This window comes from Miscanthus floridulus, chromosome 11 (assembly GCF_019320115.1).
Source record: "Miscanthus floridulus cultivar M001 chromosome 11, ASM1932011v1, whole genome shotgun sequence".
In the NCBI taxonomy this organism is placed as follows: Eukaryota; Viridiplantae; Streptophyta; class Magnoliopsida; order Poales; family Poaceae; genus Miscanthus; species Miscanthus floridulus.
This window is the reverse complement of record NC_089590.1, coordinates 90,047,802-90,070,453: the sequence shown is the minus strand read 5'-3', so window position 1 is coordinate 90,070,453 and position 22,652 is coordinate 90,047,802. Positions and strand designations below refer to the sequence as shown.

Here is a 22,652-nt window from a genome sequence, read left to right as displayed (position 1 = left end):
CCTCTTAGATTTTTATTGTGATTTTTTAATATGTTTAGACATTCATCAGAATGTTTTGATAAATTTCCAAGTTTTTCTAGATATAAATCTAATTTCTAGAAGCTTATAAATATATCCTCATGATTCATAATTATTTTATTTAGGCTTCTCTTGTCCCAATCCATCTCTAGGATTTTTATTTTCAAAATTTCATAGTTTAGCTTTCTCATGTCCCAATTTGTCTCTAAGGTTTCGCAGAAGGAAACAAAAGACAACAGAACACACAGAGACGGGTTCTGGCTGGCAAACTTTGGACTCATATAATCAGCAAAAATTTGAATACATTTGCATTTCCATAGACGTCAAGCAGGATAGTGTTGGCGAGCGCGCCGGTGGTGAACGGTGATGTTCACCAGGACGCCCGTCGTCGCAACGTGGGAGGTGGTGGGTGGGATCGGCGGCGCTTGGGCGTTGGTGGTGCTGGCGGTGGCGGTGTCCATGATCGGCAAGGTCTCTAATACCAAGTTGGTACGGCGTCGGTCCTTGCTTCTCAGGGCGTATGGAGGGGAATGAGGGATGCGAGGTCTCTGGGGCTTGCGTCGAGTTGGAGCCGTGACTGGCGGCTAGGGTTTATGCAGGAAGGAGAGAACGGGGGCGCCAGGCGCCCAAGGGTGTCAAGAATGACACAATCCCAGGCTAGTCCGTATTGATCTCAAAGTTTGATACTTATACATTGAGGACTCTAACAACTTATGCTAACAAATAGAAAACTTAACAATCAGTTGACTCTTTCCTAACCAACCCAAATCTTCTATGACTCAAAATAGACCGACCCTGGCGAGGCCAGCGTGGTGACCGCGCACTGGCTGGTTCAGCCACTTTGCCGCCTGTCCCTGCGCTCATATGTGGTGCCGACCATAACAATATACCTCCGTTATGGTCTGTCTGTGCGTGGTTACAAACCTTTACAAGCGAGTTCAGTGTGATTGTTTCGTTAGTCAGCATCGTCGACACCAAAATCTGGTTCTGGGGGTTTCGGTAGCCTGACAATGGTAGGGACAGCCTTGCTTCTTAGCCTGTGAACCCCTCGCATGGCGTTGGCCGCGAAACGAGATGCGTAGATAGTCGCCCCAAGGCTAGGGTGGCTACTACTTGGCCGGCTTGCCGCCTCTTCTTCTTTGCGCCGCTGCTCTGCCATCTTCCTCTTGTAATAGCGGCGCCATGCCACTTGGATGAAGCAGGCTGCCCAGGTCCTCCATTGCTGGGAATAGAATCGGAATGTGTGCTGTACTTGCCTGCTGTGCAGCCTCCTGAACTGACTGGCCACGAATTTCAGCTCTTCTGCACATAGGGCAAACGCCTCAACCTCGGTGAGTGCCTTGACAGTCCTGCTCGAAACTGGAAAATTAGCAGCTGACTTGGGATCCAATGCCCAAGTGAGCAACTCATCACCACAGAATGATCCTTCCTTTAGCTGGACCTTGTTAAAGAATCCACTCCGTCCACCATCAGTGGTTACACTCTCCAAACAACCATGAAGAATAAAATGCATCTCATCCACTGGATCACCTTCTCTCAAAATGAATTCATTTTCTGTGTAGAGTGCAGGTCTTAACCGCTCACATATTGCATCCAATAATCGTTCATCCATATTTTCAAACAAAGGCACCTATCAGTAGCAAAAACAAAATGAGAATATTAAATAACTGGAAATGACTGAACAAAGCAGAAAACAATAGCTTGAGCAGCCATAACAGACCCTTTTCACTAAGCCCAAACAAAGATGACGCTTGATATCCCTCCTAAGATCTTTCGGAAGAGTTTGAACCAAACTTTCTTCATCTACTCCCCTGGTCTCCAACCACCGATAACGTTCATACTTCCTCACCCGATGTCTGATTTCCGGTGGCAGTGAACGGTGATGCATCCACTGCTCAGCATCACGTTTCTTAACTCTCATCTCTTCAAGGCGTATAGCAACAGATTGTAGGTAGCTCTGTAGAAATTCAACTCTGAATCAAGCAAAGAAAGAGGAAAGGCTTATAAAAGAATAAAAGGGAAACAATATATCACTCTACCTGCATGTTACCAATGAGGAGAGCAAAAAGAATTAGTCCAAGGACACATATTGCTATAGAGAATATCACTTCTAGAGTGTATGTGCTTGTCAAAAGCCCTTGACCAAGTGTACTGTCAAATGGGAATGGAAATTAAGATAGCAGGCATAATGTGCTCTGAAGTAGAACATATAATGATGACAGCCAATCTTGTGAACCTACAACAGCTAGAATGCATATTTCAACAGCCAAGTACAGGAACCCAATTCACATAACCTAAATGTGAAGTCCTGAACCTAAGAAGGGAAGCTGCAAACCGATCAGCTTCTGATTCTATCCCGGATTGGTAAGCATTGATGATACATTCTGTTAGACATAGACAAAATGCAACCACCACTTTCCAGCTGTTACTATAGCTCGCCCGCTATTAGTCTTGCAAACATGGAACCCTGTAGAGGGTTTAGGGCTAAGGATTTAGTTTTTGTGGAACCCTGCAGAGGGTTAGCCTATTAAAAGAAAGGGCAGCCTAATGCTGCAAGTTACCACATCATTGCAGTACTTTGCAGCTTTATTAATAATTTTAGCTCAAAAAACATAATGCTAAAAAAATAGAGATATATATTGGAGAGATTTTAACTACAAAAACAGATTTTACTCAAAGTTACCAATCCTAGAGCACATGCTAAATAGAACCAAATCACCTTTTCATGCACCTTGAAGATACAAAATTGATCTATATTGATTATTGGATTTATATGTGCAACTCCATCTATTACAATGCACGTGAAATACAGTGTATTATGAACACCATAACCTCCTTCATAGGGCCTTAAGATTCCCAATTACTTCCCACATATTTACTACAGTTGTATCTCAATTGACCATTGTGTACAAAAAAAAATAGCTGCATTAGCTGCATAGATTACTTTTTTTCTTTAGAAAAGGTGACAAATTGAATTTAATATCCTATTAAGGCCAGATGAAAAGCAAACTTGTATTTCTAGCAAACCGTGCTCATTTTATGGACATTGTTCAGCTTCAGGATTATCCAAACACATTTAAATTCTGCGTCATGAAAAATATCATAAACAACAGCAATGAAGTACCTTAGATTTTGCAATCCCCACCAGAAGCAATAACATAACTTTGAGATGAAATTTCCTGGACGAAGTATTCTGGAGACCAGTGCTTGCTCATAAATGCCAAAGTTGAAATTATCTTGACTACCATTGCACATGTTGAATACTTGGGCACCATTAGTCTTAAGCCAACTATCATAGCTGCCATGATGATTATCATTGCAATACAAGTAGCTGCTATTACATCCAACGTTGGGATCACAGTACAGATGCCAGCAATCATCTTCACGTTCTATGGTTAAAAAGTACCATAAAGTACCGACATTCTGCAGCAAATAATACATATAGAAACTACAGCATAAGTCATGGGGGATATGTAAACACCAACAGAAATTTGCAAGAGGCTGTTTCAATGAAAGAATGCAAACTAATGAGTTTTCTTGTGCCACAGATAACATGTATAAAAGGTGCAGCATAAGCCATGGGAAACATGATTGCTGATAGAAACCTACGGGAAACAAACTTGATGTATAGTGCTGACAGCGAGTATTTCTTTTACATAGGTCAACAAAGGAAACTCCTTGAAAATCAATTAAACAAAGATGATGATGTTTAAAATATACACACAAGATCTCATTTACATCTAAGAACTAACATAATGGCTGAAGGATTCAAAGTTTCAAACAGTTTCGACTGGAATATGTACCACAATTTTTTAACAAAAAGTTTTAAAGTCATCAGTTATTTAGAACATAGGACAATCTCAAGTAGATATCACTGATATTGTAGTCAAAGATCGACCTCATTACTGCTGCCTGCTTCTGATGAGTAAGGAATGTGGAAAATATAATTGATAGTACATAGCTTATGGAAGCACTTACATGCCCAGCCAGCATAAACCATAGAAGATAATAAGCAGCACCAGCCCAAGCAGTTTCAATAAAAACACCAGCTGTCCTTTTCAAATCTGTGGTCACAGGGAATATTCGAAACAACCTTGGAATGTACTGAATCAAAACAACCCAAACCAGTGCAGTTTTTGTAGTCAGTACATCTGGGCCATCTGGAATGTTGAGATATCTCCACACAACAATCTGTCAACCACCAACAGATAGTTTAAGGTAAGCTGGGAAATTATTAGAACCAAGGAAGTTTCCGAATGTGAGCAGAAAGATCATAAAGCTAGCAATTGGGATGGTCTTATGCATGCATGTAACAGTATCAAGGCTTGATCAAGTAACGCTGCACATGGACGCAAGGTAGTGAAAAAGCAATAATTTATGTTTCAGATATTGACTAAACGCATATCTGTCTATATCTATATCTATATCTCTAATAAAGTTAATCTCCACTACAAGTCTATCTCAACATACAAGCCATCCACATGAACGATTGGATTCTGGGAATTCGGATTTTGGAGAACAAAGGAATAGTGTTGACTACAATGAAATTCTTTACTGATGTCAATGCATATTATAGCGTATTGTTGTCCTGGGCTCGTGGCTATCAGATGGAGAACAAAACTTATTTTAACAAAACTTGAACCTCGAAGCATCATCAGAAACCCTCCTAACTAAAGAGAACAGAACTTGAACCTCAAAAGCATCATCAGAAACCCTCCTAACTAAGAAAATGCAGGTTGGAAAGTTTATAAAGCACAGCTTCTCTGCGAATGAAACTGACTTGTACTGATTCTGGACAATAGGATAGAGCTTTGGTTGCTGAACATCTGCAATTACTGCCAACATCCACTTCTAAGTACTAAGGTAACCAAACGAACTAGATATTAGAAATGCTGACACACTAAAAAATGTCAAAAAAACTAGTGCAGCAATTATTACATTATCTGACACCATGAGAAAGCAGATGTACCTGTGGAAGTGGTAGCAATGCAACAAAGTCCATTGCAAAGTAACTTTTAATGTATCGCTTTGCAATTAGCATTGGATCAATCACAAGCTCGCCAGTCCCAAACACTCGTGAAGACGGGGCAACATAAGCAGTGCGGAATTGAAGACACACACGTATAAGGTAGACAAAATCAATAACCGTCCGTACTATTGTTGATGTCACTGCCAACTTTTTATCTATACCAATGCAGTTTGAATCATTGATGATGGGTAGAAAGAAGAACAGTGGATCCACTGCAACAGCAAAAAGACAAGACGAGAAGAAAACCCAGTTCATTCGAAAAAGAATTTTGTCCTGGGGATCAAATATAGTTCTCTTATATGATTTAAGATCTTCCGCAAAAGCTCTCTTAGGAGCACCAGAAGCAAGTGACTGTCCAAGTGACTTCAGTCTTCCAGAGCCTTTGCGGACCCCTGACAAGAAAGACCTTAGTGCATTAAATGAACCATATCCAAACCCAGGCATGCTGGACCTCAAGGTACTCCTGCCTCCCACTTCAGAAGGTACAGACGACCTAGGACTTGACTCTTCCAGCCTACAGAAAATATGGTGATACAACTAATTTTTTTTTAAAAAAAAACCTCCAACAGTTCAACACAAAAGAACATGGAAATTCTATGCGGTGCAAGAGGTTTCAGGTCTATAAGACATTTGACAAAAACATTTACTACTTTATCACTCTTGAACACTCAACATGAGGCAACTCTCACAAGTCTGACAAAAATTATTAGCTTCTAAAGCGGCAAAGACCTATTTGAACAATGAAAGAGTACTAGGATAAAAAACAGATTTCTAGGGTACCACAAAACAATAATAGGAAACAATTTGAACTTGCTGAAGCTGAAGAGGGCAAATGGTAAACTATCAGAAGAACAACTTAGGAATACTGCTGCAGCGATTTTTTTTTTAATTTTAACACTTTTTGAAAACTAATTTTAAATCTAACACGGTCGTTTTTTTAACTAACACTTTTGGCCGCGCCTATTGCCCTAGCGCGGCCAAATGCCTGTGCCGCGTCATGCATGGTGGCGCGGCAGAGGGCTGACGTGGCGGCGACCGGAATCGCTGACCGCTGACGGGGCAGGGCCTGCCGCGCCACCGAGCTTGGCGCGGCAGTGCCGCGCCCTGATCCGTGGCGCGGTAGAGCCGAATAAATATCGCGAGCGAGCCGCCCGCCGCACGCACCCCTGCCCGCCCGCCCGCCGCCAGCCGCACGCGCCCCGCCGCCGCGCAGCGCCCGCGCGTCAAGGCCGCCCGCTCCTAAGGTACCTCCCTCTCGATTTCATGTTATTTTGATTATTATTGTTTTAGGATAATTAGTGATTTATGATAATTAGTAATATATGATAGTTTGGGTTTTATGATTGTTATTGATTTATGATAGTTAGTGATTTATGATAGTTAGGTTAGTGAATTTGTTTGTGATTTACGCAGGCTGTTTTTAGGTTTGAGGTTAGGATTTTAGGTTTAGGGATTGATTAGGTATTTATTATTTAGTTTATAGTTAGTTATTTAGTTACGGATTTTGGGTATAGATACCAGTTTACAAATGTCGGTACTTACTAGTGCGTGATACGTCGATTTTGATGACTTAATGAAGTTTCGTCAAATGCTTATATTCCTAGTGAAGTTGTTTATGTTACTAGTGCGTGATATGTCTGTTAATTTTACTTTGAATATATACATGTGCTTTCATATTGCATAACAAGTAGTTCAAATTTTGCAATGCTACATAATGTTAATTTGAATTTTGTTAATTTGAATACTCTAACGCTTTGTTTATCAATTTGTAACAGGATGGCCCCTCCCACGCAGCACCCGTTGTACCCCATTCTTGAGGTGGAGTACGACGACCAGCACCGAGCACACATCTTAAGTGACAACGACGCAGAGATGGCCTTGCCTACTTTGAGGCCCCGCACGCACACCAGGGCGCACCAGTGCCGGCTTCCTCGAGCTTGTCTGTGTTGTCAACCACGGTCTTTCGCCCCTTGACCCAGCACTACTTACTGCAACTGTAGATAGGTGCGAGTGCATTCTTTGTACGTAAACTTTCTTGTAACAAATTTAAGACAACTAACAGTCGTTCTATTCTTATAACAGGTGGAGGCCTGAGACCCACACGTTCCACCTACCTTGTGGCGAGATGTCCTTGACCATATAGGACGTGAAGGCTATTTTTGGCCTTCGGTTGGAGGGACTTCCAATGACAGGGATAGTTGACAACGATCACTAGAGGGAGCTGGTGGCTCAGTTTACTGGCTTTCTTCCACTGGACGATGAGGCTTCCAAGAAAAATAAGTGAGAAATTGAAGCATATTTAATACTTGCATTGTTTTCCTGCAGCCATCGGGTCTCATGTTCTTTGGTAAATTTCAGGAAAACTTCCGGTGTTTCATCGTCCTGGATCACGGAGCGCTTTGATTACTTGGACCCACAGGCCGAGGAGGCTCAAATCGACAGGTTCACTCGAGTGTGGCTCTGGCACTTTCTTGGTGCTTTCCTCTTCCCAGACGTCTCGGGCAACACCATCAGCTGGATCTTCCTTGACATACTATGCCAGCCATGGGAGAACATAGCGGCGTACAGCTGGGGCAGCGTAGTCCTGACATGGACGTATAGACAGCTATGCGTTACCTGTTGTCGCACCTCAGGGTATGCGAACCTTGGAGGTTGCTCGTACCTACTCCAGGTTTGGAGTTGGGAACGATGGCCCGTTGGGAGGCCACTTAGTACTGGTTTACCGGTAAGTACTTCGGTTCATTATATTCTTCGATATGGTTACATATGATGAGTTTATTAATGGCTAATTCATTATCATGTTCAATGCAGCAATGGAACGGGCAGGATACACTCCCTACAACTCTGTTTATCTGGACGGAATCAGAGTTAGTTAAAGGGAATACGAGGCGCAAGTACAGGAAGTACACGGACGGTCTCGACGTCCTGACACAGCACTAGGTTACGCTCTCTTTACTATCATACTTGTGTCTTGTTCGATCTACACTATATCACAACCTAACTCAATTACGAAATTTCAGATGCATTAAGTGTCCTTGGGATGCTCCGGAGCTCCAGTACTATCTCAATCCTGTCACTAGGAACGAGTCAGACGAGTATCGCTGCGACGTCCCTCTTATTTTCTTCTATGTGGTCGAGATTCACTTGCCCATCAGGGTCTACAGACAGTTTGAAAGAATGACAGGCTACCCACCACCGCTTTACTCCACCAACCAAGGATTGCACGGGTGTGTTATCGATTAATAACAAAGCTACAATTCAGAGGTGTGTGTGATACAACTAACATCGTTTTGTTGCAGGTATGACCGCAGGAAGAGGTACAAGACCAAGGATTGGCGCGTGACACACATCGCGCACATCAATTTGTGGCAGAACAGGGTAAGACAGCCGGTCCATGCGGGTCCTCCACACGACCAACACATATTCGACGAGTACCTGCGGTGACTTCACATGTCTACGAGGACACATATCAAGCCCCCGTACACTGAGGAGGCGATTGACAAGGACTCGGAGAAAGATGTCATCGAAGATGTGTACGACGTTACCACTAAGGAGGACACATAGCTACAGAGAGTCCCGCTTTAAAGATACGTGGTAAGATACTTAAATGGTACAATTTGTTATCCTTTTGGTATTAAGTATGTGTACTAAAACTGTCCAACCGTGTTTCTGTACCCAGGCGACACAATTGTCAAGGATGTCCAACGAAGCATCGTTTCGGCTTCACGAGTCTAGAGGGCAGGGGTCAGGCGTTCTCGCGGCTTTTGTGGAGGTAAACATAAACTTGTCCGTTCCGAAAATGTTTCTTTAATGTATATGCGTTTAGGAAATGCACTAACTTTAACGTCTATTTATGCAGAAGGTGAAAAAGAGCTGCAGGAAGCTAGCTCAGAAACTGAGCTGTATGGACACTCCTTATGAGGAACCGCCACTCTCGGCGCGGTCGGGTGGCACGTCTTCAGCCTCTTTGAGGACACCAGCCGGCTCTTCTCAGCCGATGACAGGTGGCACTTCCGCGGTGCGTACACCACCACATCATAGCGTTGGGAAGGACCCTGCAACCGAGGACGACGATGACGACAACGACCCCCCGGGCTTCCACAGAGCACGACAAGTTAGACGATTGGCCGCAGGACGAGATCGACATGTCTCAGCTAGATGGTGCCCCGCTTGGTACCCAAGGAGCCTCACACGTACTAACAAAGGTAGTTTCTTTAAATACGTATGCTCCATGAACTAATGATCATAAAGAATTATAAGTAATCGTGCGTATCATATACTTGCAGGGTACGAGCCGTACGCACCGTCGACGCGACCATACCGACGTTGGCTACACTCCCAATGTGTTGCCAACAAATCCGAAGAGACAGAGGCGTCCGAAGGATCCTTACACTCCTAGGTCTTAGTTTGTTAGGTCAAACGAATATTGGCGTTCGAAACTTGCGGGGTTATTTGGTTATGTTATGTCAAACCAATGAAAATGTAATGTGGTCAACTTGCGCACGGACTTCATTTATTTGCTTCATATTCGTTTCTATGCGTCGCGGCAGCACTACCAGCGAGATTAAGTAGCAACTAGTTCGGGAACCGGCAGTCCCGCCGTATCTCGACGCCGGTGGCCGGCGTCTTGCGCAAGGGGTCGAGGAAGCCGGGGTCCATGGTCGCGTCGCCGCCGATCCCACAATATGGGGCTAAAAAGCCCAAGAAATAAGTTCCCTTAAAAAATATTCGTTTCAATCCGATCCAATTTTTCGTCAAGCACTACTTAGAATAACTCCCACTATAGGCGCGACGCGTTCCGATTAAACCGTCCAGGTACCGCCGGGCGGACGGATGGCGCGGCGGTCAGGCGGGCTTGCTGCTCGGGCAGGCAGGACTGGCCGCGGGGTTTTATTCGGCTCTGCCGCGCCACGGATCAGGACGCGGCACTGCCACGCCAAGCTCGGTGACGCGGCAGGCCCTGCCCCATCAGCCGTCAGCGATTCCGGTCGCCGCCACGTTAGCCCTCTGTCGCGCCACCATGCATGGCGCGGCACAGACATTTGGCCGCGCCAGGGCAATAGGCGCGGCCATAAGTGTTAGTTTAAAAAAAAACGACCGTGTTAGATTTAAAATTAGTTTTCAAAAAGTGTTAAAATTAAAAAAAAAATCGCTGCAGCCATGGATGTACAGAAATATTCTCTTTCAGAAATAGGATTTCCAATATATATGGGGAAATGGGCAATACTACATGAAACATGTTATACTCCCAGCGAGAATAGGAATAGATGCAAAAACATTGTAGAAGTATCCTTAAGACAAATAAACCAACCTAATAAACTTTTCTCTGTGCCCATCCATGTAGTGAGCTTTTTTAGTGCTGTCAAACATCCTTGGGGAAGTTGGAAATACAATAAAAAATGCTGGAAATTCAGCCAGATATGACAATGGAATAGTTAGTTGATAGAATTACCTAGAAGGGATAACAAACACAGAAGGTACATAACTACATATCAAAGGAAAGGATAAATAATAATGCTGGAAGTTACTAAACTAAATAGTTGATATAACCTTTGGATACGAAACCCTTTGAATTCTTCCACAAGGGACGAGTGATGGGATAAGTCTTTGTGTTGGCTAGTCTTTGTGGGGCTGCAGCATCCCTGTGGCTGCATGGTGGCCTTGCTGCTCAAGGATGGCATCAAGGACAGCATCCTTGACTCGCTAGAACAGCATCTTAGCATCTAGGACAGCACCTTAGCATCTAGGGCTGCACATTAGCATCTAGGATAGCATCTTAGCATCTAGGACAGCATCTGTTTTAGCATCTTGACATATACTTGGCTGGCTAACAGCCTATAAATATGTATCCCCAACCCCTCAGGTTGGCATGGCATTTGAAAATAAACCAGAAAATTGTCCCAACTCCTAGTGTCATCCTCTCTGGATGAGAGTAAAAATTCTGCTACTACCAAGAGTAAGAATTCAGCGACTAACGAGTGATATCAGAGCCGTACTATCCTGTAGCCTGAGCATCTCCTGCTCATCTCCCTTCCCAGCCTCGCAACAGCCCCAGCTGGGAGCAGCAGCAGCTCCGGCCGCTCCTGCTCACTCCTCTCCCTCTGCGCAGACAAGCAGCAGCAGCCCTCTCCCCACGCAGCAGCCCCCCGGTAGCGTGTCATGTCCGCAGACCAGTCTCAGCGCTCGGTCGCCTCGAGCACGCGGCGTCGGCAGGAGGCCGAACTTGCCGCGGCAGAGAAACGCGAGCGAGCGGCGGCAGAGACCGCTGCGGCGGCGGCAAGGGCGTCGAAGCTGGCGGCGGCGGAGCTGGCAAGCAGCCAGAGCGGAGGCGGAAGCGGCGGCGGCGGCAGATGCAGCGCGTGCGGCGACAGCAGAGGTCGAGGTTCTGCGCGGCAGCATCAGCAGCTCCATTTCTGCTGACGACAGCGCCGACGCGGACCTCGAGCTGCTGGGGAGGGAGGCAGCGCGAGCGCGGGCGGCGCAGTGGGCAGCCGCGCACGCCCACGAGCGCGGCGGCAGCCCAGACAGGCGCGGATGCGCCGGCGGCGCTCCTGGAGGAGGCGCGCACGGCGGTGGCGCTCCAGGAGGAGGCGTGCACGGCAACGGTGACAGACGGGTCGATGGAGAACGCGGCCTTCACAGGCAGCGTGGCTCTCTCCCCGGATCGGTACCGTAGTTACCACGGGCTCCAGGCTGTTGTCAGGGACGTCGGCCCCGGCGGTGGGTGGCCTACCCTCTCTAAGACCAACTACGTCGAGTGGGCTGCGGTGATGAGGGTAAAGCTCCAGGTGCGGCACATGTGGGAGGCAGTCCGGTACGGCGACGTCGACTACGACAAGGATCGACGGGCGCTGGATGCCCTCATCGCAACAGTACCGTCCGAGATGTTCTCGCTTACCAACAAGCGGACTGCCAAGGAGGCTTGGGACGCCATCGCTGCGGCACGCATCGGCAGCGACCGCGCCCGCAAGTCCACACTGCAGGCACTTCGCAAGGAGTGGGAGAACCTGGCCTTCAAGCCAGGTGAGGACGTTGATGACTTTGCTCTCTGTCTCAACACTGTTGCAGAAGATGGCGCAGTTCGGCGATGACACCTACGGCGAGGAGAGAGCTGTCGAAAAGCTCTTCTGCTGCATCCCCAAGAAGTACAAGCAGATGGCTCGCTCGATCGAGTCCCTGCTGGATCTCTCCACGATGTCGATCGAGGAGGCGATAGGCCGCCTTAAGGTCGTCGACAGCGATGAGCCACAGTCTCTCTCGGGGCCCATCACCACTGGCAGGAAGCTCCTTCTCACTCGGGAGCAGTGGGCTGCCTGCCAAGGTGACCGAAAGAAGGGGGAGCCTTCTTCCGCGACAGGTGGCCGCAAGCGTGGCAAGCCGCGCAAGGCACACAGAGACGCCCAGGCCGGGGCGCGAGGACGTGCCGAGGGTGACACCCGCGGAGGCGCCCAGGGCGGCGCCGCTGGCAAGCACAAGCCGGCACGAGATGACACCTGTGCAACTGCGGCCAGCTTGGCCATTGGGCCAAGGACTGTCGATAGCCACGACGTGGCCAGGCCCACGTCGCACAGGCGGAGGAGGAGCCGGCTCTGTTCATGGCACATGCAAGCATCAAGCTACCTCCAGCGGCACCGGCCGCAGCGGCTCTCCTCCACCTTGACGAGACAAAAGCACACGCCCTTCTCGGCGACGGCTCCAACAACGACAAGACTGACGGGTGGTGCCTCGACACTGGCGCCACCCATCACATGACCGATCGACGGGAGTTCTTCACCGAGCTTGACTCTAGCGTCCGAGGCCCCGTCAAGTTTGGGGATGCCTCCTGCGTGGAAATCAAGGGCGTCGGCTCCGTTATCTTCACCGCCGTGTCTGGTGAGCACAGGCTGCTCACCGAAGTCTACTACATCCCCGCGTTGAGGAACTCCATCATCAGCTTGGGATAGCTGGATGAGAACGGTTCACGCGTGGTGGTTAAGGATGGAGTCATGAGGATTTGGGATCGTCGTCGCCGTCTTCTTGCCAAGGTATCCAGAAGCGCAAATCGACTCTACGTCCTTAACGTGCAGGTGGCACAACCCCTCTGTCTCGCTGCTCATCGGGATGACGAGGCGTGGCAGTGGCACGAGCGCTTCGGGCACCTTCAGTTCGAGGCCCTGAAGCGGCTCAGTGCCACGGAGATGGTGCGAGGCCTGCCGTGCCTCGACCATGTGGAGCAGCTCTGCGACGTCTGCGTGTTGACGAAGCAGAGGCGACTCCCCTTTCCCCAGCGGGCGAGCTTTTGAGCATAGGAGAGGCTCGAGCTTGTGCACGGGGACTTGTGTGGCCCGGTGACACCGGCCACACCGGGAGGACGACGCTACTTCCTGCTGCTCGTCGACGACCTCTCCCGCTACATGTGGGTGATGGTCCTCGGCAGCAAGGGAGAGGCTACGGACGCCATCAGGCACTCGCAGGCTGCTGCGGAGTGCGGCCGCAAGCCGCGCGTGCTGCGCACCGACAACGGCGGCGATTTCACGGCGACTGAATTCGCGTCGTACTGCGCTGATGAGGGCATTCAGCGCCACTACTCCGCGCCGTACAGCCCGCAACAGAACGGCGTCGTCAAGCGGTGCAACCAAACGGTTGTGGGGATGGCTCAGGCCCTTCTCAAGCAGAGAGGGATGTCGGCTGTCTTCTGGGGAGAGGCAGTGGTGTCGGCCGTCTACATCCTCTACCGCTCGCCTACCTAGGAGCTCGACGGCAGGACGTCGTACGAGGCTTGGCATGAGCGCAAGCCGGCGGTCTCCCACTTGCGAGTCTTCGGCTGCCTCGCGTTCGCCAAGGAGCTTGGCCACATCAGCAAGCTCGACGACAAGAGCATTCCGGGAGTGTTCATCGTACGCGGAGGGCTCGAAGGCCTACCGCATCCTCGACCCGAAGACACAGCGTGTGCGCACGGCGCGCGACGTTGTGTTCGACGAAGGGCGAGGATGGGCGTGGGACAAGGCGGTGGACGACGGCTCGGCTCCGACGTACGACGACTTCACTATCGAGTACGTCCGCTTCGAGGGAGCCGGAGGAGTAGGCAGCTCTTCTTCGGCGAGCGCGTCTACCCCAGTCCCCGAGCCTCCACCGACCACGGCGCATGCTACTCCGACAGCACCACGCTCTCCAGCCAGGACCTCGGCTGCGATGAGTTCTTCGCCGACTCCACCACAGCCGGCACCGCCACGCACTCCAGCACCGACAGACACCTCTCCGGGCACGTCTACTCCAACACCAGCTCGTGTTGAGCACAGCCCGGTTGAACTCGCTACTCCGCTCTCTCCCAACGAGGAGCGCATCGACGCGTACCACGACGGCGAGCCGTTGCGGTACCGTACGATGGAGAACCTTCTCGGCACCAGCCGGGGCTGGTGCCTCACGACCTGGAGGCGCAGTTGCACCTTGCGTGTGACGACGGCCGCCTCGGTCGTTTGCAGAGGCCAAGAGACACGCGGCATGGCGCGCCGCGGTGCAATTGGAGATGGATGCGGTTGAGAAGAACCGCACCTGGAAGCTTGCTGATCTTCCTTATGGTCACCGCGCGATCACCCTCAAGTGGGTGTACAAGCTGAAGAGGGATGAAGTCGGCGCCATCGTCAAGCACAAGGCTCGCTTGGTGGCACGAGGTTTCGTGCAGCAGGAGGGGGGTCGACTTCGACGACGCCTTTGCTCCCGTGGCACGGATGGAGTCCGTGCGACTCCTCCTTACGCTAGCTGCCCAGGAGGGCTGGCGTGTTTATCACATGGACGTCAAGTCAGCGTTCCTTAACGGCGACTTGAAGGAGGAGGTCTACGTGCACCAGCCGTCGGGATTTGCGATCCCCGGCAAGGAGGGCAAGGTGCTCCGCCTGCGCAAGGCGCTCTATGGCTTGCGGCAGGCACCGAGGGCGTGGAATGCCAAGTTGGATTCCACGCTAAAGGGGATGGGCTTCGAGCAAAGCCCGCACGAGGCGGCCGTCTACCAACGGGGCAGTGGAGGAAATGCTCTGCTTGTGGGTGTCTACGTCGACGACTTGGTGATCACCGGCACCAAAGATGCGGAGGTGGCGGCATTCAAGGAAGAGATGAAGGCCACCTTCCAGATGAGTGACCTGGGGCCTCTCTCCTTCTACCTGGGAATCGAGGTGCACCGAGATGACTCCGGAATCACGCTTCGACAGACTGCCTACGCCAAGCGCGTTGTTGAGCTAGCTGGGCTCACCGACTGCAACCCAGCTCTCACTCCGATGGAAGAGAGACTGAAGCTGAGCCGCGACAACACGACGGAGGAGGTGGACGCTACACAGTACCGGCGTCTTGTGGGGAGCCTTCGCTACCTCGCCCACACATGGCCAGACTTAGCATTCTCCGTCGGCTACGTTAGTCGGTTCATGCAGCGACCGACGACGGAGCACCAGCAGGCTGTGAAGAGCACCACCTAGGGTAGTAGAGGCCGTGGTCAAGAGTCCCCGCAACGTAGCGGATGATCCTCTTCACAGCTTGCTAGTGCTCCGTTGTCGGTCGCTGCATGAACCGACTAACGTAGCCGACGGAGAATACCAGGTCCGGCCGTGTGTGGGCAAGGTAGCGAAGGCTCCCCACAACACGCCGGTACTGCGTAGCGTCCACCTCCTCCGTCGTGCTGTCGCGGCTCAGCTTCAGCCTCTCCTCCATCGGAGTGAGAGCTGGGTTGCAGTCGGTGAGCCCAGCTAGCTCAACGACGCGCTTGCCGTAGGCGGTCTGTCGAAGCGTGATCCCAAAGTCATCCTGGTGCACCTCGATTCCCAGGTAGAAGGAGAGAGACCCCAGGTCACTCATCTGGAAGGTGGCCTTCATCTCTTCCTTGAATGCCGCCACCTCCGCATCCTTGGTGTCGGTGATCACCAAGTCGTCGACGTAGACACCCACCAGCAGAGCATTACCTCCACTGCCCCGTCGGTAGATGGCCGCCTCGTGCGGGCTTTGCTCAAAGCCCATCCCCTTTAGCGTGGAATCCAACTTGGCATTCCACGCCCTCGGTGCCTGCCGCAAGGCATAGAGGGCCTTGCGCAGGCGGAGCACCTTGCCCTCCTTGCCGGGGATCGCAAATCCCAACGGCTGGTGCACGTAGACCTCCTCCTTCAAGTCGCCGTTAAGGAACACCGACTTGACGTCCATGTGATGAACACGCCAGCCCTCCTGGGCAGCTAGCGCAAGGAGGAGTCGCACGGACTCCATCCGTGCCACGGGAGCAAAGCTGTCGTCGAAGTCGACCCCCTCCTGCTGCACGAAACCTCGTGCCACCAAGCGAGCCTTGTGCTTGACGATGGCACCGGCTTCATCCCTCTTCAGCTTGTACACCCACTTAAGGGTGATCGCGCGGTGACCACGAGGAAGGTCAGCAAGCTCCCAGGTGCGATTCTTCTCAACCGCATCCATCTCCAATTGCATCGCGGCGCGCCATGTCGCGTGTCTCTCGGCCTCTGCAAACAACCGAGGCTCGCCGTCGTCACACGCAAGGTGCAACTGCGCCTCCAGGTCGTGAGGCACCGGTCCCGGCACCGGCTGGTCGCCGAGAAGGTTCTCCATCGTACGGTACCGCAATGGCTCGCCGTCGTGGTACGTGTCGACGCGCTCCTCGTCATGAGAGAGCGGAGTAGCGAGCTCAACCGGGTCGTGCTCGACACGAGCTGGTGGTGGAGCAGACGTGCCCAGAGTGGTGCCTGTCGGTGCTGGATTGCGTGGCGTTGCCGGTTGTGGAGCCGGCGAAGAACTCATCGCAGCCGAGGTCCTGGCTGGAGAGCGTGGTGCTATCGGAGTAGCAGGCGCCGGGGTCGGTGGAGGCTCGGGGACTGGGGTAGACGCGCTCGCCGAAGAAGAGCCGCCTACTCGCCCAGCTCCCTCGAGGTGGACGTACTCGACAGTGAAGTCGTCGTACGTCGTCCACCGCCTTGTCCCACACCCATCCTCGCCCTTCGTCGAACACAACGTCGCGCGCCGTGCGCACACGCTGTGTCTTCGGGTCGAGGATGCGGTAGGCCTTCGAGCCCTCCGCGTAGCCGATGAACACTCCCGAAGTGCTCCTGTCGTCGAGCTTGCTGATGTGGCCAAGCTCCTTGGTGAACGCGAGGCAGCCGAAGACCCGCAAGTGGGAGACCGCCGGCTTGTGCCCATGCCAAGCCTCGTACGGCGTCCTGCCGTCGAGCGCCTTGGTAAGCGAGCGGTTGAGGATGTAGACGGCCGTCACCACCGCCTCTCCCCAGAAGACAGCTGGCATCCCCCTCTGCTTGAGGAGGACCCGAGCCATCCCCACAACCGTCTGGTTGCGCCGCTCGACGACGCCGTTCTGCTGCGGGCTGTACGGCGCGGAGTAGTGGCGCTGAATGCCCTCGTTAGCGCAGTACGACGTGAATTCAGCCGCCGTTGTCGTTGCGCAGCACGCGCAGCTTGCGGCCGCACTGCGCCTCCGCAACGGCCTACGCGCGCCTGATGGCGTCCGCAGCCTCTCCCTTGCTGCCGAGGACCATCACCCACATGTAGCGGGAGAGGTCGTCGACGAGCAGCAGGAAGTAGCGTCATCCTCCCGGTGTGGCCGGTGTCACCGGGCCACACAAGTCCCCGTGCACAAGCTCGAGCCTCTCCTTGGCTCGAAAGTTAGCCCGCTGTGGAAAGGAGAGTCGTCTCTGCTTCGTCAACACGCAGACGTCGCAGAGCTGCTCCACATGGTCTAGGCACGGCAGGCCTCGCACCATCTCCGTGGCACTAAGCCGCTTCAGGGCCTCAAAGTGAAGGTGCCCGAAACGCTCGTGCCACTGCCACGCCTCGTCGTCTCGACGAGCAGCGAGACAGAGGGGTTGTGCCACGTGCACGTTAAGGACGTAGAGTCGATTTGCGCTTCTGGATACCTTGGCAAGAAGGCGACGACGACGATCCCAAATCCTCATGACTCTGTCCTCAACCACCACGCGCGAACCGTTCTCATCCAGCTGTCCCAAGCTGATGATGGAGTTCCTCAACGCGGGGATGTAGTAGACTCCGGTGAGCAGCCTGTGCTCACCAGACACGGTGGTGAAGATGACGGAGCCGACGCCCTTGATCTCCACGCCAGAGGCATCCCCAAACTTGACGGAGCCTCGGACGCTAGAGTCAAGCTCGGTGAAGAACTCCCGTCGACCGGTCATGTGATGGGTGGCGCCGGTGTCGAGGCACCACCCGTCAGTCTTGTCGTTGCCGGAGCTGTCGCCGAGGAGGGCGTGTGCTTTTGGCTCATCGAGGTGGAGGAGAGCCGCTGCGGACGATGCCGTTGGAGGTAGCTCAATGCTTGCGTGTGCCATGAACAGAGCCGGATCCTCCTCCTCCGCCTGTGCGACGTGGGCCTGGCCGCGTCGTGGCTGTCGGCAGTCGTTGGCCCAATGGCCGAGCTGGCCGCAGTTGCGGCAGGCGTCGTCTCATGCCGGCTTGTGCCTGCCGGCGGCGCCGCCCTAGGCACCTCCGCGGGCATCACCCTCGGCACGTCCTCGCGCCCCGGCCTGGGCGTCTCTGCGCGTCTTGCGTGGCTTGCCACGCTTGCGGCCGCCTGTCGCGGAAGAAGGCTCCCCCTTCTTCCGATCTCCTTGGCTGGCAAGCCACTGCTCCCGAGTGAGAAGGAGCTTCCCGCCAGTGGTGATGAGCCCCGAGAGAGACCGTGGCTCATCGTTGTCGACGACCTTGAGGCGACCTATCGCCTCCTCGATCGACATCGTGGAGAGATCCAGCAGGGACTCGATCGAGCGAGCCATCTGCTTGTACTTCTCGGGGACGCAGCGAAAGAGCTTTTCGACAGCTCTCTCCTCGCCGTAGGTGTCATCGCCGAACTGCACCATCTTCTGCAACAGAGTGTTGAGACGGAGAGCAAAGTCATCAACGTCCTCACCTGACTTGAAGGCCAGGTTCTCCCACTCCTTGCGAAGTGCCTGCAGTGTGGACTTGCGGGCGCGGTCGCTGCCGATGCGTGCCGCAGCAATGGCGTCCCAAGCCTCCTTGGCAGTCCGCTTGTTGGTAAGCGAGAACTGCATCTCGGGCGGGACTGCAGCGATGAGGGCATCCAGCGCCCGTCGATCTAGGTCGTAGTCGACGTCGCCGTATCGGACTGCCTCCCACATGTGCCGCACCTGGAGCTTTACTCTCATCCCACAGCCCACTCGACGTAGTTGGTCTTGGTGAGGGTAGGCCACCCACCGCCGGGACCGACGTCCCTGACAACAGCCTGGAGCCCGTGGTAACCACGGTACCGATCCGGGGAGAGAGAGCCACGCTGCCTGTGAAGGCCGCGCTCTCCATCGACCCGTCGGTACCGATCCGAGGAGAGAGAGCCACGCTGCCTGTGAAGGCCGCGCTCTCCATCGACCCGTCCGCCACCGTTGCCGTGCGCGCCTCCTCCAGGAGCGCCGGCGCGTCCGCGCCTGTCTGGGCTGCCGCCGCGCTCGTGGGCGTGCGCGGCTGCCCCAGGGAGCGCCACCGCCGTGCGCGCCTCCTCCAGGAGCGCCGCCAGCGCGTCCGCGCCTGTCTGGGCTGCCGCCACGCTCGTGGGCGTGCGCGACTGCCCACTGCGCCGCCCGCGCTCGCGCTGCCTCCCTCTCTAGCAGCTCGAGGTCCGCGTCGGCGGTGTCGTCAGCGGAAATGGAGCTGCCGATGCTGACGCGCAGAGCCTCGACCTCCGCTGCCGCCGCACGCGCTGCATTCGCTGCCGCCACTGCTTCTGCCTCCGCTCTGGCTGCTGCCAGCTCCGCCGCTGCCAGCCTCGACGCCCTTGCCGCCGCCACAGCGGTCTCTGCCGCCGCTCGCTCGCGTTCCTCTGCCGCGGCAAGTTCGGCCTCCTGCCGACGCCGCGTGCTCGAGGCGACTGAGCGCTGAGACTGCCCTGCGGACATGGCGCGCTACCGGGGGGCTGCTGCGTGGGGAGAGGGCTGCTTCAAACGAGCTGCTCATCTGCGCGAGGGATGAGTGAGCAGGAGCGGCCGGAGCTGCTGCTCGCAGCTGGGGCTGTTGTGTGGCTGGGAGAGGAGATGAGCAGGAGATGCTTAGGCTACAGGATAGTACGGCTCCGATACCACTTGTTAGTCGCTGAATTCTCACTCTTGGAAGTAGCAGAATTCTTACTCTCATCGAGAGAGGATGACACTAGGAGTTGGGATAATTTTCTGGTTTATTTCTCAATGCCATACCAACCCGAGGGGTTGGGGATACATATTTATAGGCTGCTAGCCAGCCAAGCATATGCCAAGATGCTAGTCTAAGATGCTGTCCTAGATGCTAAGATGCTGTCCTCTAGATGCTAGTCTAAGATGCTGTCCTAGATGTTGTCCTCTAGTCTAAGATGCTGTCCTATGCTGTCCTAAAAACACAAAGACCACAACAGCCCCACAAAGACCACAGCAGCCAGACTTATCCATCAAGCTGAAAATTCAGGAATATAAGATAAGCATCCTACAGAAACTTCCAGGATCACATAGGGGCAGAATGCGTCATAGTCTCATAGATACTCTAAAGTCTAAACAAAAACACTCCATAGATTAGTGAACATGGCAGGACAAGAAGGATGCTTTCACTTAAGAGCATTACTGCAGATATAAATATTAACAGGACACATCTGCCCCCATCTACCACAGGCCATAGGACAAAAAAATAAGAAGAAAAAAATATCAATACATTTTTTTATATAAGGCATATCGATACACTTGAAGTGCCTACATTTATCTAAAAAAGGGATCCTACTCCTAAGTCCTAACACCACCAGTAGCAATGAATTGACACCCAAAAAAAATCATGACATCTAAATCAAGCTAGAAGAAAATGTTTCTTTTTCTCATACACAAGGCTCACCAGATTGAAGAAAGCTAGAAGAAAATGAGGCAACAAATAAGTGCCTATAATTCATCCTACCAGAATTAGGGATACAGACCCTAAATCAAGCATTCAAAAACCACATTTTACAGATACTGCAGAAATTTTGAAACTAAAAGCATGATGAAATCGATGTCAAAGAAAACCAGCACAGCAGCATACCTCTGACTCAATGGAGGTGGAGAGCTGATGACAAAGGGCATTTGAAATCCTCTGCAGCTTCAAGGTTGTGCCAAACTGCTAATGACCCAATATTCCAGGACCTATTTTCATATCAACACTTGTTACATGTTCTGAGAAGCCAACCGCATACCCCTGCACACCAGAAACACCCCGATCCTGATACAATTGACCAACAAGCACAATCATTACCCGCAAAAAACAGTAATACACTGACCAACAAGCACAATCAACACCCACAACCAAAAAGTAATACACCTCACGGATAAAGCATGGCCATACAGAAATGGCAAGTACTGTAGGTGTCATACAAACAAGCTAGTCAGTTCAGGAAACACTGCCATTTGCATGACAGTAACGCCCTAAGCCCCTAAATATAGTGTTCTACAGCAGCCAGCAATATCAAGCAAATAGATAGTGAAGCTAATTCTGTTCAAAAAAAGCTACAGCTAAGCTCTGCACGAGCAGCGCTGGGTAATCGTCTTCACTGTTTGACTTCCACGATTAGGGGTGCCGCGGCATGAGAAAACGCAGGGCTACGCCTCCGTTTCCCCGTGCGACTAATAACAGCGGTAGCAGCCGAACTAATGGAGTCGTCATCCTCTCGCAGGCTAATCCAGATCTACTCGTCTAGGAAGAGGGCGCGAATCATAGCTTCCAGAATCAAACGGACGGTTTCCTGACGAACTCCGCGCGGTGGAAGGGATCCGGGAAGTATTTCGAGGAACCGAGAGGGTTAGACGGTTACCTGGGCGCCGTGGGGCGTCGGCGGCGTCGGCGTGCGGATTCGAGCTTGCTGGCGCGACTGCGCCGCTGGGAGTCGGAGTCGGGATCGGGGGTCCGCGAGCGAGCAAAGGGGAAAGCACGGGAGCGGAGCGGACGGGGAGGCGAGGCAACAGGCGAGCGACACAGTCAACGAGGCCTCTGCCCTCCTTCGGTTACTCCGACCGTGAACCAACCGCAAGTTGACCGCGGCTGCCGGCTGCCGGCGCACGTCGAGGCCCGTGAGGCCGCATGGGAGCTAGTGGGCCATCAGGGAGCTGTGGTCTGGACCTGGTGGTCTGCCCAGGGAATTTAATTCTTTTCCCCATTGTGCTGGTCGGCCCTGTCGTCCCAGGCAAATTTTTTTCTTCTTCTTTTTGTTGGAGAAGCATGAGAATGTTCTGTCAACGTTTCTGACGGATGCCTGCACAACTTGACTGATCGCTCTTCTTTGGGCTCCGGGGGGGGGGGGGGGGGGGGGGGGGGGGGGGGGGGGGGGGGGGGGGGGGGGGTGCATGACGGTAGATTTGTCGGTAGAGGTGCGTGTGATCAGAAATCGGATGGTGACGTAAGACGCAGAGAGACAGCGATTTAGATAGGTTCCGATCATCTGATCGACGTAATACCCTACGTCCTGTGTCTTTGGTGTGTTGTATTGAGATGTAGTAGATAGATCTAGATGGATCGTGTTCACTAGGGGACCCCTTCCTCTCCTTATATACTCTGGAGGGGTAGGGTTTACAAGTAAAGTAGCCTATTTGGTACTATACAATAGCTTGCGGTGCACGCGAGCACGCCG

General features: G+C 52.4%; 1 protein-coding gene across 5 annotated transcripts; it reads right to left on the bottom strand.

The window, feature by feature from the left end:
* Nucleotides 1-660: 660 nt before the first annotated feature.
* LOC136492576 (probable cyclic nucleotide-gated ion channel 6) lies at nt 661-22,131 on the bottom strand. 5 transcript variants are annotated; one of them, XM_066488546.1, is made up of 9 exons: nt 21,840-22,130; nt 21,074-21,250; nt 10,359-10,449; nt 4,988-5,561; nt 3,997-4,209; nt 3,143-3,441; nt 2,058-2,169; nt 1,739-1,975; nt 661-1,648 (listed from the first exon to the last, which is right to left on the bottom strand). In XM_066488546.1, the coding sequence occupies exons 3-9, from the start codon at nt 10,415-10,417 to the stop codon at nt 974-976; spliced, it is 2,169 nt and encodes a 722-aa protein (XP_066344643.1). In that variant the 5' UTR covers nt 10,418-10,449; nt 21,074-21,250; nt 21,840-22,130; the 3' UTR covers nt 661-973. The 5 variants fall into 5 exon arrangements, with proteins under 5 accessions (XP_066344643.1, XP_066344646.1, XP_066344645.1 ...); XM_066488549.1 differs by having other exon boundaries at nt 4,988-5,439; nt 21,840-22,129; XM_066488548.1 differs by lacking the exon at nt 2,058-2,169 and having other exon boundaries at nt 1,739-1,991; nt 21,840-22,131.
* Nucleotides 22,132-22,652: the final 521 nt, after the last annotated feature.

Coding starts and splice junctions, on each gene's coding strand:
- LOC136492576 (XM_066488546.1), bottom strand. CDS start 10,417: ATGTTTGACAGCACTAAAAAAGCTCACTACATGGATGGGCACAGAGAA. Junction 3,442..3,996: donor GGTTTATGCTGGCTGGGCAT/GTAAGTGCTTCC, acceptor TATTTGCTGCAG/AATGTCGGTACTTTATGGTA. Junction 1,976..2,057: donor TCCTCATTGGTAACATGCAG/GTAGAGTGATAT, acceptor GAATTTCTACAG/AGCTACCTACAATCTGTTGC.